Source organism: Agelaius tricolor, unplaced genomic scaffold (genome assembly GCF_023055355.1).
Source record: "Agelaius tricolor isolate 1412-34295 unplaced genomic scaffold, bAgeTri1.0.p SCAF_9, whole genome shotgun sequence".
Taxonomy (NCBI): domain Eukaryota; kingdom Metazoa; phylum Chordata; class Aves; order Passeriformes; family Icteridae; genus Agelaius; species Agelaius tricolor.
The window spans coordinates 22,002,267-22,020,615 of record NW_027269269.1 but is presented as its reverse complement, the minus strand read 5'-3'; the positions used below and the strand labels follow the sequence as shown (position 1 = coordinate 22,020,615).

General features: G+C 38.0%; 1 protein-coding gene across 1 annotated transcript in view; it reads right to left on the bottom strand.

The window, feature by feature from the left end:
• KPNA1 (karyopherin subunit alpha 1) overlaps positions 1–18,349 on the bottom strand; it is a 58,489-nt gene that overhangs the window by 21,400 nt on the left and 18,740 nt on the right. Inside the window, exons 6-11 of the mRNA XM_071433205.1 lie at positions 17,500–17,631; positions 9,425–9,513; positions 8,046–8,145; positions 7,308–7,471; positions 6,083–6,161; positions 3,765–3,890 (exon numbers count right to left, since the gene is read on the bottom strand). Coding sequence (XP_071289306.1) covers positions 3,765–3,890; positions 6,083–6,161; positions 7,308–7,471; positions 8,046–8,145; positions 9,425–9,513; positions 17,500–17,631 — 690 coding nt within the window. The remainder of the gene's footprint in view (positions 1–3,764; positions 3,891–6,082; positions 6,162–7,307; positions 7,472–8,045; positions 8,146–9,424; positions 9,514–17,499; positions 17,632–18,349) is intronic.

Here is an 18,349-nt window from a genome sequence, read left to right as displayed (position 1 = left end):
TTCAGTAGATCAAGAATATGAAAAATAAGAGATCCCAAAGTTTTGAAAAAATGCTCTAACAACAAACTAGTTTCCATTGTCACTTCTGATATGTCTTTATGGAATGAATTGTATAGGTACCTGGTTTCTTAAAGCTCTTCTTAAGTTTGGAACATCCCTATACAATTACACATCCTGAAGCAACCCTCCAACAGACTTGAGAAAAAACACAAACTTAAGACAATATATGTGGTTGAACTGTTCCTCAGAAAATACTATTAGACTTTGCAGAAAAAGCAAAAATGCCCTTCTAGAGAGAAAATACTGTATTTCGAAGGTGGGTGTTGAAGAGATAAAGAGCAAAGAAAGAAGAAGAAACACAAGAAATACAAAGGCAAAAACATTTTTACCTTGGTATAAGCAGCAGTAACTACCTCCTGGGAACTGCTACTTGCACAGCCATTACAATTGCTGATGTGGGAAAAACACCAGTGGTACAGTTGCTGATTTCACACAGCACCTTTTGTTAGAAATTCAGCTAATCCACAGATTAACACACAAACCACAATAAAAGCAGAATCAAAATTCTTGGAGCTCTACCAAGGTTAGATTGAGTAACTGTATCGTTCTCTGTATCTGACAAAAAACATGACCTCCAGCAGTAAAAACAAAATCCTGACCGAGAAAGCCAGAGCAAATACCACTGTAGGGGGTTCCTTTCCTCACAGTCCCACTTCCATCTTAGTCACTTCTTTACATCAAACAAGAAGGACCTACAGAGCTTTCCACCTTTCTAAGTTTTTGGGTTTTGCCTATTCATTTCCTAACATAAGGATCTCTGAATGTTAGATGAGCACTCACTCTCATTTTCAGGAATTTCAGGTATCTTAGCAAAGACTGAAGTATCTTTCACAAAGGTATCAACTTTATTTCCTATGCCTTCTGAGATGAAGCCCTTACTGACGGTATTAAAGCTTTATGCTTGCCCCTTCAGCAGCTGAATGTTCTTTGCAAGGGAAAATGTAAACCAAAAAGATTCCAAGTGCCACCTGCAAAGGCTATAATACACTTGTTCCTCAGGAAAATTATGCAGCCTTTTCATAGTCTTGTGCAAGTTTTCTGCAAAAAGATAAGTAGCTCCACCCCATAGGTGAAGAGACTTAACCACTTCATGCTAATTCTGGTCATACAGAATAAGTAATCCAGAGTCATCATTATAAGAGCAGCAATCAGGCTGCCTTCCAAGGGAAACAGAGGCAACAAGTACACCTTGGCTACTTTTGTCAATATATTAAGAGGTTTGGTTCACTTTCTGTGTAAACATTGTTTCTTCCAGGTTATTAAATAATATTAAATTAAATTAATTAAATTAAATAATTAATTAATTTAATTAAATAATTGTGTAAGACAAATATTTCCAGAGTCTAATATTTCTGACATTTATTGCCATGCCTCAAAGAATAAATGTCTCCAGCCAGACCTTCATTTACCCTCTGCAATCTCTGAAAATACTTCATGTATCCAATGAGGGAAAAAAGAATTGAAAAACATAACCTCAGAACTAAGTTTGTTTTATATGAGATTGTTATTCAACTGCCTTGATAGAAACACTTGTATTTATCAGATAAAGCCTGGTTTCAGGGCCAGGTTGGATAGGGCCATGGGCAACTTGATCTAGTGAATGGCATCCCTGCCCACAGCAGAGGGGCTGAAACTAGATGGTCTTTAAGGTCCCTTCCAAACTAAGCCTTCATGATTCTATTATTCACTACAATCTCTTTTTCCCAACACTTATGCAAAAGAGAAGGAATGAGGCAATGCTCTTTGTATTGGGTGTGCATGGCAAGGTTTTGGCAGCAGTGGGAGGAGCTACAGGACCAGCTTCTGAGAAAAGCTGCTAGAAGCTTCCCCCGTCTGACAGAGCCAATGCCAGCTGGCTCCAAGATGGACCTGCAACTGGCCAAGGCTGAGCCCAGCAGAGACTGTAACAGCAGTTCTGTGATAACTCATTTAAGAAGGGAAAAAAATATTGGGCAAAAGTAATTGCAGCCAGAGAAGAGAAGAGTGTGAATATGTGAGAGAATCAGCCCTGCAGACACCAAGGTTGGTGCAGGAGGAAGGGCAGGAGTGCTCCAGGCGCCAGAGCACAGATTCCCCTGCAGACACCAAGGCTGGTGCAGAAGGAAGGGCAGGAGGTGCTCCAGGTGCCAGAACACAGATTCCCCTGCAGCCCCATGGTGCAGCCCATGGTGAGGCAGGACACTCCTGCAGCCCATGGAGGTCCATGGTGGAGCAGAGATGCACCTGCAGCCCATGGAGAACCTCAGGCTGAAGCAGGTGGATGCCTGATGGAGACTGTGACCCCATGGGAAGCCCACACCAGAGCAGAGTCTTGGTTGGACTTGTGGCCCTGTGGAGAGAGAAGCCCACGCTGGAGCAGGTTTGCTGGTGGGACTGGTGACCCCAGAGGGAACCCATGCTGGAGCAGGCAAAGAACTTCCCTCCCCAAGGAGGAAGCAGCAGCAGAAACAACCTGTGAAGAACTGATTGTATTCTGCACTGCCAAGGAGAGGAGGAAAAGAATCAGGGATAAAGTTAAGTCCAGAAAGGAGGGAGGGGTGGGGGAAAGGTGCTTTCAAGATTAGTTTTACTTCTCATTATCCCACTCTGATTTTGACTGGTAATAAATTCTAATAATTTCTCAAATTGAGTCTGAATTTGCCTATGACAGTAATCGGTGAGTGACCTCTCCCTGTCCTTAACCTCAACTCATGAAACTTCCCTTTTATTTTCTCTCTCCTGACCAGTTGAGAAGAAGAGTCACAGAGCAGCTTTGGGGGACACCTGACATCCCACCAGGTCAAACCACATCCCTGAAAGACAAGCAAAACATTCCCTAGTACAGCTGTTCTTGAACAAAACTTGATATTCAGGGAAAACAAAACATATTGAGCTGTTTCTTCTTCATCTAGCCAAAGACTTTTCTCTGAGGAAAAGATATTCCATCTCTCATTTATACCATCTGGAGACAAGTCCTGAGAATTCTTCCTGATGGCTGACACTCAGTCCAGACTCAGAACAATGATTTGATCTTTTGGAGCCTACTTGTAATGACTGACGTAAGGGAGTGGGACTCATTTGCTTCTGTGTGCTATCACTTAATATGAAGGGATTACAACATTTAGTGTAATCAGAAAGGGCAAATCCCAGGACAACATGTTAGATAGCCCCCATTACTGTTCAGTTTTATAAACAGCAGATTTAGATTTGGTTAAGCATCCATGCCTACAATGGGGCATTGTAAGGCCTATTTATGGAAATTATAAAAGGAATTATAAAGAAATATTAACAGAAATAAAGTACTTTCAAATGTATGTCTGTGTCCAATGGTGAAACCAAGAAATATGTGAAATTATCTGATTCTCAAAGTTTGTAGCCTATTCTTTTCATACTTGAGAATTTCTGTATCTTCGTGACTTTCAAAAGCACAAAGCAAATTATTTATGACAAAATTTTCTTGAGCTCAGCCACATTTTTGCATTTTCTACCATGACTGTCTTCTCCTCCCTTATAATGTGTAGAGGATTAGAAAATTAAATTATTTGAATTTGGAGATGACTGGGCCATTTAAATATTCTAATTACACACAGTAATATACTTCTTGTATGCAATTATGTATCTGTGACAATGCATTAACACAAATATGCACTTTATGCACAAAAAAATCACCCGTGTCCCTTCTAGTCTGCAGGACAAAAATTACTGATGATAGCTGAAAAGATTACCTGGATCTGGGCTTTGTTTCCAGCTGTTATATTAGATATTGTCCAGCATGCTTCCTTTTTGATAGATTCTTTTGGGCTGCTTAGCAAGTGCAGCAAACTCTGCAGAGCTGAACAATTCAGAATTACCTGAATACAACAGGAAAAACAAAACAAAACACATCATAGAAGAAATTTAGGATAAAGAATCACAGGAACAAGGATTACAATGTCTTGAAAATATAAAAAGCATACCCCATTAGATGATCAAAGTTTAAAAAAAAAAAACACTAAATATACACATGCACCAAAAAAACCCACAGCAAGAATTAATAAATAAATTTTGCAGGAAAACTAAAGAGCAAAACTACCAAGTTTTTCAGGTAAGAGATTACATCTTCATAATGATTTCAGTGTCATCTGAAAACAAGAAGATACTAAGCACATTATGACCAAACAAAATTAAAATTATGGTATTTTCCTGTATTTTTCTACAGTTGTAAGCACCAACTACTTCTGTTTCCACATCTGCTGGCACTGTGGTGCAGTGTGATCAGAGTTGTATGCAGTGACATTACAAACAAACAACTCTTATTTAAAAATTTACAAAAATTGCAATAGCCCTACAATTTTACAGCGCAGAAAAATTGCAACAAAATTTCCTAAACGACCAAAGTACAACAGAAAATGCCCCAGAACTTGGATGTTACAAGACAGAACCCTTGATTATGTCTTGTGTGATAGTGAAGGACTTTTTGACCTGCTAAAAGGGCATAATAAGATTCAAAAAATGAAAAACAAACCATCTTTTTTTTTTTTTAATTCAATTCTAACTTCTAACAATGAAGCCAAAAACTGGGAGAGTATACCAAGAAGCACAGTGTTCTGCCTTGTGTGGCAAAAGCAGCACCTTGGAAAGAACAGTGTGGTACAGAATTTTATGAGAAATACTCCAGTCAAGTTGAATTACAGTCATGACTTGTGATCATGGAATCTGAGGAATTAATTCCCTTGCTTGCATCTCCCCTGCTCCATACTCTTAAAATCTGTGTACTCCCCACTAAGATTAAAAAAGCAAAGATTATGGTTCAGGATTTTATCAGGTGTCTGCTGGGACAAATTTCTTTTTCTTCTTGCATACTATCTATGGTTTTAGCTATGTTCAAGCACTGCCAATTGTTAATAGTAGAAAACAAAAGAAAAAGTAAAAGCAAGCTTATGCCCCAAGGTTTTACAGAGACACTCTTGAAGAACCTGTACCTTGCATTCACATCCAGAAATGTATCAGCTTTCAAAGCTGGGCTTTTCCTTCTGATTACTGATTTTTACATGCATCCTGTATCATTTTTTAGCATACAGCACAATCTGCACGCAGGACTATCAAACTATCCTACCTATATAGCTCTCTAGAATTTTAGGAAAGCTCATGGTATGCTCCTCAGAAAAAATCATGCACAACAAAAACATTTAAACTATTTTTTAATTAAAATCTAAGATTCATGCAATATTTAATAACCGGTATTGCATGGGAATTAGTGATCCCTTGTGGTTTTCTCTTAAATGAAATTATGAAATCCCACCTCAATAATTCTTTATGACTGATCAGCAAAACAAATGGCACTGAAAAAAAACCACAACAATGCCTCTGCAATTCAGCTACACAAAATATATTTTGACAATCAAAAAATCATGTTATCTTCCTCCTAGGAATAAGATACTGAAACAGTACCCTGATGCTGCTAACTCATCTTTAACTCTGGTCTCAGAGTCACAGAACTACAGAAGCATCCCAGTGACAACCTAGTGCCTCTAAAGCACAAAGTTTCCTGCCTTCCAGTTTATTCCAATACAGGGGTGGGAGTCACTGCCTCCTACCTATGCTTCTCTAAATAAATGCCCAGACACAGCTACACATTATCTAAAATATGAGCAGACACTTGGTTTTCATCATAAATATGACATATTTTCATCATATATATGATATATTCATTACAGATTGGCAACAGCACTGAATGTGACAGGCCTTTGATGGCAGCACCAGTGTACATCACGTGGCACAAAATTCAGCCTAAGAGACAGATTTGCTTGAAATAAACCAAAAACATCCCTCCCTGGAGGGGTATTGCACAGCTGCCCACAAGTCCCACACACAGCTACCTAAGAACCATCAGCAGTTCAGGACTGAACAGAAAAACGGAAAACCACCACACTTTGAAGCAATTAGTGTCATCAACCTTCACTTTCAAACTTCAAAAGGAACAAGAGGAGGTGCTTGTGAACAGGTTACCACAATTAACAGAAAGATGAACTGCAGTACAACACAAGAGAAAGTTCATCCATACTTGGGTCTGGATATCATCTCCTGTAACGATGTTTCCCACAGCTCGTAAGGCAGGAGATACAACTTTGTAGTCATTGTGCCTAAAATTGACAAAGAAAAATGTTAAGTATTAACCTTCCCAAAGCATCTCCAGCTTCACATTCTCAAGGAAGGGGCATCTATGAGCCAGGGGAAAACTTCCCTGATAAATCTGACTTCCACTACATAAATAAACAATCTGATTGTAAACTAGTGGTAAGACTTTTTAGGGTTTCTAAATATTTAGACCTTTAGATCAGTCAGCAGCACAAAAATAAAATATTAAAAGAATAAAAGGACCTCAGAGTACTTCCAAGCATCCTTGGGAGGAAAATGTAATTATCTTTAACTACAAAATACACTTAATGCAGCACGCACAAAGGCCATGAATGAGACAGAAGAACAGGGATAGAAGTTGTGTGTTTAACCCATCAAACCCTGTTTATTATCTTCCATCATCATATGCATCCCTTCATCATCATTGTTAAATCAGAACTGGAATATGAAAGTTGAAGTAAGGAATGTTTTTCTCAAATCAAAACTTCTTTATATAAAGCCACTTAGAGGCAATATGTTCCATTCATTAATCCAGCAACACATTTGCTGTAACATTAGAGGCCTTAATTGTCTTTTTATTTACATCACTGCAAACCATTATTCCTTGTTCTTAGGCCATGTCCTGACCTTGGATCTGAAACAATGGCTTTGAACAAGGCCAGTCTCTGTGACCCCAACTCTCACAGCTACACGCTACGCTTTTCTGACCAAAGTGTGCATCTACTCCTCTACAGTAAGGGTTGAAGAAATTACTTGTATTTCAAGCCCGTGGTACTGTCAATTCTAGTAAAATGAACTATTCCTTATATTTTTATCTTTGGTATCCTTTAGGTAATTTCCTTGTTAAGTAACTATAATATGGACTTCAATGACACAAGGAAAATTCCAATGTATGTTACAGATTTTACAAAAATGTATCTCTTAGGTGCAGGAAAATATCTCTTAGGAAACAGCAAAATTAGTACAAGAAAAATTCCATTGCTTTTGTTACTCATGACAAATAGAGAACACTGAACAGACAGGTAAAATTAAAACTCAAATCTTGCTCTTTGGAAATCACAACATTTCAAGACCTATTTAATTAAACTCCTTAATGTTATAATCTTGATGTCAGGGAAAAGAGTGACGCTTGCTTGCAACAGATTTCTTACATCAGCAGTTCCACAAGTCTTCTGCAGACTCCTGCATCAATCACAGCCTGGATTTTATCATTGGGGCCATCAGACAAATAGGACAAAGCCCAGCAGGCATCAGCTAATACATCTGTATCATTGACAAAGAGCAGCCAGGAAAGCACACTAAGACAAGGTGAAACCTGTAAGACATTAAGAGCAGATACATAAAATTAAAATGGCCAGAAGATCTATTATTATGTCAGCTGATTTTGTATGTCATTATTGGATTTGGTACTGGCATCTTAAGATTCAATACTCAGATAATTTCAGACCTAGCTAGCTAGCACTTCTGTGCATGACTGTAGCTATACAAGCATGGAGAAGCATGTCTCCAGAAAAGCAGCACAGCAACTCTTCAGCCTCTACAGAACAACGTCTGCCAATGAAACTCAGACTTGTCCACTAAGATGTTACTTGTTACTAAGATGTGCCAGGTGCTGCTCTACAGCAGCCAAGATGTGCAGAGTTTTCTTCTGCCATGGGACAATCGTCTCCAGTATACAAACAGTGCAGCCACGTTAAAACAGTGGTTGTGCATGTCTGCCCAAAGGACTGAACAAAAACTTAAAAAAACTTCATCTGGAAGATGGTGATCAAATATTTCAGAATTTCTCTGATGAAGCATTCCTTCTGTTTAGTTTAAGTTTCACCACCTTAAACTAATAATTTGTTTATCACCACTTCACAACACATTTTCTTTCAAGCATCTCTTACCTTGGCAAAATCAGGAGGAGGATTTTTCCCTCTGCAGAGGTTGGACAGAGCCCATACAGCATTTCGGGTCATAGTGAGACGATTCTGTTTTGACAGCAATCTAAAACAAACCAACAAAAAAATCCAACCCTTGCTTTTAAAAAAATCAAAGCCAGGCAACCCTGTTAACTGTGTGAACCATCAAATCAAACTCTTTTTAACATACACCAGGGCAAAATATGATAGTTTTTTTCCTATGAAAACACATCCTAAAGAAAATCATCCTTGATGGCTACTAATATACACGCTAGACACAGGAACGTAGTATCCCAACAAGAACAGTAAACATTACACTAAATTTCACTCAAATGCTTGGATATACTGATGTGGCAAATTAACAGTCAAAAGAGGTGCAGGAATTGTGACAAAATTATTCTGAGGAGGACATGCGGGTAGTTTGAAGAGAATTCCTGTAGCCAAACTGCATTTTTATGTCAGTCTCAGACTATGAGTCCCACTTTGGCTGAAAGTTAAATGCAGAAAGTCAAGACCTAATCTTCCCACAAGTGTAACAATTCAGTTTCTTTTTCTCACAGCCATCTCCCACTGTACCAATGTCTTTATGAGAGTAATGGAGAATTCCCCTGCTGCAGTCTGCAAAGGAGTAATTGTAATTTGGACATGACAACACAAGATGGTGTCACTGGTTCAGCAATAATATGCTTCTCAAGCAGAGGATCACCAAGATAATTAGCAGGCTAGAGAAATGACACGCAGTGGGACGTCAGTGACCTGGATTTGTTCAGCCTTAGAGGGAGATGGTGCGAGAGGAGATACAACTGCTGCTAGCAGCACTTTAACAGGTGGACACAGAAAACAGGAAGGCAGATCCTTCTCAAAAATGCAAAGTGACAGGACAAGAGGCACTATCAGGAGGCAACACACAGAAAATTCTGATTAGGTATCAGAACACTGTGTTTCACCACGCCATGGTCAAATACTGCAACAGGTTACCCCAGGTAGTTACGGAATCTACTTTTGATGTTCCAAATTTGACTGGTTAAGTAGCTGAGCAATCTAATCTGATCTCACCTGCTATGAAGAAAGGCTTTGACTAGATGACCTCCAAAGGTGCCTTTCAATTTAAATTATTCTGTGACTCTAAAATAAGCCCAGACATCCACCCACACTGTAGAATAAAATAGTTCCAGCTTAGCTGCTTCTAAAACATGTTTGCATTTTAGCTTCATTAAAAAAGTAGTTCAGGAGTCCCCTTTAATAGCTGTGATTAGTCCACAGTAAAAGAAAACAGTATTACTATTCTTCAAGGCAAAACCCAAATTTCAGTCATATAAGGCACTCAAGCAAAATTCTGAAAAAACATATTAAAACAAACTTACTGCAATAAAGGGGGCAAGATATTACAGTCCAAAACATAGTCTCTGCACATAGTGCTGTCTCCAGCAATGTTGCCAAGAGCCCATACTGCCTGCAAGGAAAAACAGAATAATAATTGCTTTTATTCTCAAAATTCTACCAGTTTAACATATGTATTAGAGTTGGGAGATAATCTGTTCTCTCTGTTAGGTCCCAGACAATGTACAGAAGGGGAATGCATTCTAATTGCATATTACATGTATACACTCTAGCTCATTATATGATTCAGGAGTATTTGTGGATATCTAAGAAGAACACCATAACAGCAAATATGTATGTCTCCAAAGATTGTGCAGGCAGACATACCTTTGCTCTGTCCACAATGTAAGAGATGAGCTCACCTCCACAGGCTTAGGAACATTCTAATTCTACCCTCCTTGTTCACACCTAATTTAAAACCAGATGTTTGTAGCTGTACAAGTCTGTATCTACCCAAAAAAACAAGATGTTTGTACAGCTGTACAAGTCTGTATCTACCCAAAAATGTTTGTGTGGAACAGCCACACATACTAGTATTTACTACAAAGGCATAATAATATTATATATATAATAATATAATATATATACTATATAAATATAAAAATAAATATATTGTTTACACAGTCATAGATAAAAATGAGAATCTATGTTCAAGATAAGTCAATATTCAGAATCAAAGAGTTCAGGGGGGCCAGGACAAATTCTTTAAAATAAAACTATATGGACAGAACCAGTGTTGCTGATTAAGTCATATGCATGGCAAAATGTAAGGGCTTGGGCATCAGTACTACCCCTAACTTCATTTTGAGAAGATCAAAAATTACCAGAATTAAAGCAGCCTGAAATCCATCTTTTATAATATGATGAGAATAAAAGATTTAACTGGTTTTGATTTATACATTTGGGCCAAATGGTGTTTTATATAACACTGTCCACTAGTATGAGAGCTATAGAGTTGAAAAGTAGAAATAGTCTATGTCAAGTATAAAAGCAATTTTATGAATTCCATGCAAATTACAATATTTTGTCACACAAGAAAGCTTATGAAGTTCACATTTGCCATTTACTTCAAGTTAGCAGAAGACTAAGTGTCATATCAAATAGAAACATGTATCTGTTTATTTGGTTGGCTTATGGCTTCAGACACATATATCTACACAGTCACTGAAGTACTCCCAATTCTACATACAGAGGACAAAAGCAATCCTGTTTGTCATGGATAGCAGCTGAATGTCGTCCCCAAATTTCTCTTCAGTTGAAGGCTATGTATTTAGCTGCAGTAAAATGAGTTATAGCGCATAACTATTTCTCCAATTGAACAAAGCAAGTTCCTCACACAAAGTAAACATGTTCTTCCCTCTCTCTATACCTATTTAAAATAAAATGCTCCTCTAAAAAAACAGACAGAATTGCCAAATTTTTTACCTAAAGGAAATTTGTGGATAATCTGAAATAAACTTATTTATTCATTTTCAATATGGTGTCAATTAATTCAAGGCATTAGGTTTCTCCTTTAAGATGTTTTTAAATGGTGGCAAAAATATGCTACTTTAAAAAACAAGACTCCAACCACTCTAATGCATTGGCAAACCCTGCAAAATGAATACAGCTAAAACCACAGGTATATACTGAATGTAGATAGAGATGTCAGCTTGCTAGATACAAAATAAAAAGACTTCACCTCTGTACCAGTACTACCAACACCAGCATAGGATCAGAGCCATTAAACTGCAAGTTGTGAAGAGAGTAGGCGACTGTTCTGGGGAAGGATTAGTTTGCTTTGTTTTCTACTCTGTTCCAGGCTTCTGCTGTCAGCCACAGTCAGAGGCAGGGCACGAGACTTTACTGACCTGTGCTATGAAATAGCACAGCCATTATAACTACACGATGTTTTCCCAAAACTGATCATCATCATTTTTCATTCTATCTCTTATTCTTTTTACAACTATTGTGACAATAGTTTATCTAAAAAATGTAACTTTGATTTGGCAGCCTCTTGGACTCAACACACAGAAGAGAGCTACCAGAAGAATCTAGCTTAAGAGACAGAATATATGCCACCTCCTGCAAAATGTCACTCATGTCAGAACTTTAAGGAGCCACACCTGTTGTTCACTCCAATACTTGCATTTCTACAGCAAGGAGAAGCCTGAGGAATGAAGCAAAGATTTCAGACAGTCATAAGTAAATTTGTGAATCTTCTGAAAACACTCTTGGGGCGGGGGGGGGGAAGCGGGGAAGAATAATTCTCTTTCACTGAAGATGTGAGTGATTTTGTATGAAGGCACAGTTTCCTTGCCTGGACACCCTTACACAGGTAAAAAAAACAAGGAAGCCCTATTTCATTTGTCTGTGGTCTTTGTTTCTGCCATTATAGCAATATCTATTTTTAAGGTTGACAAGAGTGATAATCACTTAATCCAAGAATCCATTCTGACCCTGGATGACTGACTGGTTTTGCAACAGCAAATCTCACATCAAAAAGTCAGACCAGAGAAGTCAAATAGCAGCTCTGCTTTCCCATTCTTCATTGTTTTTAAGGCAGGGAAAATCTGGCTGTGTAGTCTGGTGTCACAGGAGCTGGTAAGAGAAGATGTTGCAACAAATCCTTTTAATGCTATCACTGATAGGACACAAGATGACAATTAATTGAAATACCATGTCCTGGGGTGACTTTAGAAAAATATGCAATGTTTCATTCAATAAGGAAGATGTCTCTCCTTAGGGAATTACTTTAGCTCTTCAGATAAGTAAGGAACAGAACTCAAGCTCATTTAAATTTTTCTCATCAAATACTGCCATAAATACAAAACTCTGTCATGGTTTCCACAAACACATGAACAATAACAGGTTTCTTCAGGGTTTGTTTGTCAGAATAATGTTCAACAATTTCCATTTCTTCTTTTGTGCACTCCTCAAGATGCAAATATTTGCCACAACACTTTGGCTTTGGCTTCATTCTACACAACTTAAATGTTTTCATGTTCATTCCATTTTAGAGCTTATTCAATCAAGAAATATTTCAGTAAAAAAAATCCATTTCAGTACCTTCCACTATCTAAATCCCAACTTAAAGATTACAATAATTTTAAGATTTATAGCCTGATTTTTTTAACCCACGTTTTAGGTAGAAAGCTGTGTGCAAGCTGGAAGTACAAATGTTGCCTTGTTAATTGACAGCACCTATTTTTACACTTGTATAAATTTCCACTTATTGCTAACAGCAGAGTAGGGTTTGCTGTAAATCTTCCATTTATTTTACTCATCACTGAGCTCCAGTGTTTTTTCCTGCAGTGCTGGACAACTTCAGTAGTCAGTAAAAGTAAAGTGCAAGTCTTGTAGAGTACTGTTGAACCACATGGTACCTTCTGTGAATAATCCATGTGCTTTTTGACAACTCTCCACTATCCCCTGGATTCTCAGCAATTATTTCTTTGGGTATTTAAACTAAGTGCTTAACCAATCACCAAGAGTGTGCAGAGTTTGTCTCTCAATGGAGAAGAAATATTAGAAGGAATCACCCCTTCCTCAGCATCTGGGTGCTGACTTGGGAAAAGGATCCAATGCTGAAATGAAGATGGTGAAGATTAGCTTGCATGCAAGTGTGATTGGCTAAGTAAACACAAGGAAGGATACCAGAAGGACACATTCCTAGGAGATGACTGCTACTATGTCCTAACACAGAAAACACCTTTCTTTCAGTGGCTGGGGTAGTTATAGCTCCTCCTTCTCATATCTCATCTGACAAACAGAAAAAGCAGCTCATCCTCACACCTTGACTGTTTGTCCTGATTTTGATTACCAAGCACTTATTAATAGGACTGCTGATGTAAAAGCCAAACAGAGCCTGGACAGCAGACTTACAGGTCAGCTCTGCCAAGCAAGTGATGGTTACCAAAAGGAACAGCAATACACCTAGAAATGGAAAAACACTGAGGGATAAACATACTGGTTGCCTTGGCTGAAAATGCAAACTTTCCCAAAGGGGAACAGGGCAGCAGGGGATGCTCATGCCACCGTGTGTCCAGCAGAGCACAGTGACACACACCTGTCACTGTGAGACATTCACGATCCTCCTCGACAGGCAGCACAACGCTTACATGGGTTTTGAAGGAAATTCCATGTCCATCAAGGAAACCCAAGCTGACATCTGGGTTTTAAGGACCACAGTAGGGAAAGTCAGGAAAGAACTGCAGCTAAGACACTGCTGAAGCCACATCAACCTTAAGCATGTCATAAGGGCTTTGATGGAGTCTTTCAATATAAATAATTTCAGGCAGGAAGATCCAAATTTCTAGATGTCTTTTGGAAGGAAAAAACTGTGATAAGTGGAAAAGGACTAGGACATATACCACTAACTAAACCTAAAAATTAGTACACCCAAAACAGAAATGGGGAGAGAAGGGAGATGTAGCCAGTGTTTTTCCTAAATAATGCAGATGTAGATTCTGTGATAAATTCAATTTCTCTGATGGGAAAAATGTATGCTAAATGGTTTGACCACTGACCACAGAGGAAGACTGACACACAATACAAGAAATGAAAGAGTTAAAGGATAGTGGCTAATTGAATGAGGCCTGCACAACTTAATGGGAAACAGGTCTTGTAAAAGGATGTAAGGAATCATTTCATTGACATACATGTTATACATGTTGCTTATTAAACATAGCTATAAAGATTCCCTCACAGACTTCTATAAAACAGCTGATTTAGACTCTTCACTAGACTCAGAAACTAGCATATGCAAAGGAAAAAAGTGTAAAATTAAAACTGGCATATAGATATGAAAAATACATGCTGGGAACATTGTGATCAAAAGATAAGGTACACTGATATCTGTTCCTGAGCTACTGCTAAGAGAAGCTAGAAATAAAAGACAAAGTAAACACATAAATCTTTAAAACTGACTTCCTGTAAAACAAAAACAGTGAATAATGACTAGCCAATAAGTAAGATATTATACATATTTTATGCTTATGCCATGCTACATATTCAAAATAATGTTATCACCTAACATTTCCTTCTAAAGAATTGCTATCTTAATTAGAACACAGCCTTCAATACTTCTTTCTCTCTTCATCTTATACTATATGATTACAGGGTTAGCTTCTGACCTCTGCCCTGAACACGTTGTTGTATTTTCTGCATTTTCCTGTATTTTTGTAATTTGCTGCAAATGCAGTTGCTTGAAAATAATAATTTTCACAGTACTACTCTGAGACATAATTAGGGTGATCATTTCAGGAAAATATTGTAGCCAAATATCATCCAGTTTCAGAAATCCAACTTGAGAACTCCAGGATCAGACCTGCTCAAAACACAGGCCTAACTATAAAAATCACTGCTGAGTTGTCCTCAAATACAAAATGAAAAAGAAATATTTCACCTAGAGCATTTAAAAACCCCAGAACAAATATCCACTTACTGAAAACTGAGAGAAGGAAATCGTCCCACATCAGACACTAAGCAGTAGAAACATTTTTCTCACAAACCTACTATCGGGCTTAATTGTAAGAATTTCTTCCCTATTCTCCTCCATGCACTATAATTTGTTCCAACTTTAACAAACAGGGTCATAGAGTGACAAATAAAGGCCTCCTTTACTACCCACTCATCTGTTACCAGGGCAACAATCTGTGCATATACTGAATGAGACAAGAGTCATCTGGAAAAATACTATTCAATTGTGTGGTACTGCTATCTTGTAATACAGAAGTACAGGAGCTAACTTCTCAGGGTTTATATGCTCCTAATTTTTGTTTCAGAGGATACTATGGTGAAGCACTTGGGGTTTTTTATATCTGTTGGGAAAAAAAGTAGAATTCCTCTTTTGTTGGCTAGCATTAAACTCCATGTCAGCTGTGAGCAGGGCTGCAATCTCCAGAGCTGCAGCAGAGAAACCCATGATGAAACAGTGTAACACTTTGCCATGGTACATTTTCCTTCTTCAGCACAGCTTACTAGGGAGCAATTTGTAACTGGTACTTTGAGATTACTAGAGAGAGATCGTGAATTTGGCAGCACTTGAACTGCATGGAAGAATATTTTTCAGTAATGACAACCAAGCCACTCTGCCTGCCTGCAATCTGAATTTTAATATGTCAGCAGTTTATTGGGAGGCAGGGAGGGGGGAAGGAGCCAGATAAACTACTTAACTGTGGCCCTAAGCTCTTCCGTTAATTCACCCATTTAAAGATTGAAAGCTGCACAACTTAATCTAAACAGGTTTGCTCTTCCCACCTGCTCTCTGAACATCAGCAGGGATGATAACAACCTAACAAAGAAAGCAACTTAGCTCTTGCACAGAAGATCAATCATTAGGAGAAAAATAAGAAAAAGCAGCCTTGACTATATACAGAGCACCAATCATTCTGCAGGAACAGCACTCTTCAAGTGATGGCTGAATTTGGAAAGCAATGCTACCCAGCTCAACCCCCAAAATACAAATCTGAAAGGATCCATATAGCTAAGTCTGGATGGATTTTCACACAGGCAGAACACAGCATTTATCTGCCATTTTGGCAAGTTCCCTATCACATTTCTAATTTCTACAATGACAGCAGACTCAGCTCCTCAAAGCTAAAGTAATGGACAAAAAATACTTCGTATTTTGTTTAACATTTTTTCAAACACCTGAATTCTGTTCCTCTTTAAAAGCCTTCTCAACAATAATACAGTCTGAGACAGAACACTGAAAATGGAAAGATACAAAGTGGAGTAACTTGAAAGCTACAAGCAGCTAAGAAAAAAATCTGTCTCGTGGAAAATGTTAGGCAACTTTAATTACAGGTGGTAGATTCTGAGCCAGCTACAGAAAGAAAGGCAAGTTACACAAAGCAGTCCAATGTCTATGAGTTGGGACTCCTCCAATCATGCATCTCAATTCAGCCAAATGCAAGGTCAGATATCTAGGAACACAGAACAGAGGTCACACTTACGGGATGGAGAACTGAACCTGGAAGTCAGTGACTCTAAAAAGAACAATGGATCATACTGGATAACCAGCTTAACCTGAGCTCACAGCCAGCTTCTGTGGCAAGGAGTCCACAAAGACACTGGATATTTACACACCAAAGTATTGAGCAAAAGTGAAAATGAGGCACTATCTCTGCAAACAACAGTGCTGAAAGAGTGCTACTGGAATAGCCAGTGCTTGTCATTTCATCACCACAAAAAGATACTGAAACTAAGAAATATTCAGAAAAAGGTTGCCAAAAAACAAACCAACCACCACAGAAACGTTCTCAAAATGAGAATTCAGTGCTGAATTTCATTTACTCAAGTAAAGCCTAAGCCATGGTCTGCAAGTAGCTATAGGAAAAAACAGAGAGCTTAGTAATGGAGTAAAGAATGTAACAAAAGCAATACCTGGACCCAAAGCTAGTCAAATTTGTATAGCAAAGGTACATACTTTCAAATTAGGACTAATATTGGCTGAAACTAAATTTGTTAACATCATTAATATTTCATCACCCTAAGTCTTCAAAGCAAGATTATATGTCTGAAGTACATCCTTGTTTAAATACAGGTTACAGACTTCAAATGGAAACTACTGAATCAGATGTTTGGTCTGTGCTTTATACTGATCCCTGTGGGCCTTGAAGAATATTCATCTATGCTGTAAGGAGCTTGGAGAACAAACTATAATTTCTACTCATGCTTTAACTTCAGGAGAAACAGGCAGGAACTTTTCATATCTAAAGCAATTATTCAAACAAGACTCCCTGAATTCCTCAATAGACAGAAATATACCAACCTGTTAGAGAACAAAATGAATTACCTCATTAGCTATGGTTAAGTATATAATTTCCAGAAAGAGAAAAATACAATACTTGCTTAGGTAACTTAACACACACTAAGCACAAAGCAACTGTTGTAATTTCCATATACTGCATTTTCTCTAAAGGCTTTCTTACAGGATAGCCTTGTTCCTTTCCAGAGAAGGGAAAAAAAACCCCCAACAAAACACCAAACAAACAAAACAAACAAAAAGTCAAAAAAGCCTCCAATTCCATAAATTAACATGCACACAAAATTCAACATTGTTCTCAATCTTTACCTGTTCCTGTACATCTTCAAACTCTGAACTAAGCAGCTCTATGAAGATGGGGACAGCTCCTGCTTGGATCACTATTCGAGTCTGAAGGGAATTTCCCGAGGCAATATTTGTCAGCACCCACGCAGCTTCGAACTAGAAACAAAATAAAAGTCAGTTTACTAGGAGCTTTCTATGCCACATCAAACATGGACACTAAATGTCTTCTAAAACCAGAGAGATCTGGCAGATTTGGCATAGGGAAAACATGAGATATTACCAATTAACAGTCAATTTGCAAAGAACCAGAATCATGTATTTAAGAGTTATCACTATCACTTGAAACAAAAATTTGCAGCAGTTCCTTATGAGAACACTGAGTTTGCTGTGGCTTTTCAAATCTTTTTTTTTTTTTTTTGCTATGCATTTATGTTACCTTTGCCTTTCTTACTGGCTAAGAACCTGTACACAAAACAATGTGCTTTCCCACGACATGACACCTGCATTCAGTGAATCACCAGTGATATTCCTGAAGATGCAGAAGACATTGTTTGACAAAACTTCATGGATATGAAGCAAATAAATGATCTAAAAGAGAAGTAAAAAACCCAAACAAATAAAAACAGATTTCTAAAAAACAACACAAAGAACTTCTCTCCAACTCTGGTGATCAGTACTGATGCCAAATGCTATTAGTGTATGGTGTTTTTATTCACAACTTAAAGAAAAAGTGAGATCCCAAACACTTTGCATTTTCAACTGTTTTTGTCATTTATTCTTTTAATGTCAACTTGCAAAAGCATTAACTTTTTAAGATAAAATGCAAATTTTAACCCTACCTGAGACCTCAGGCCTCAGAAAACACAGATTCCAC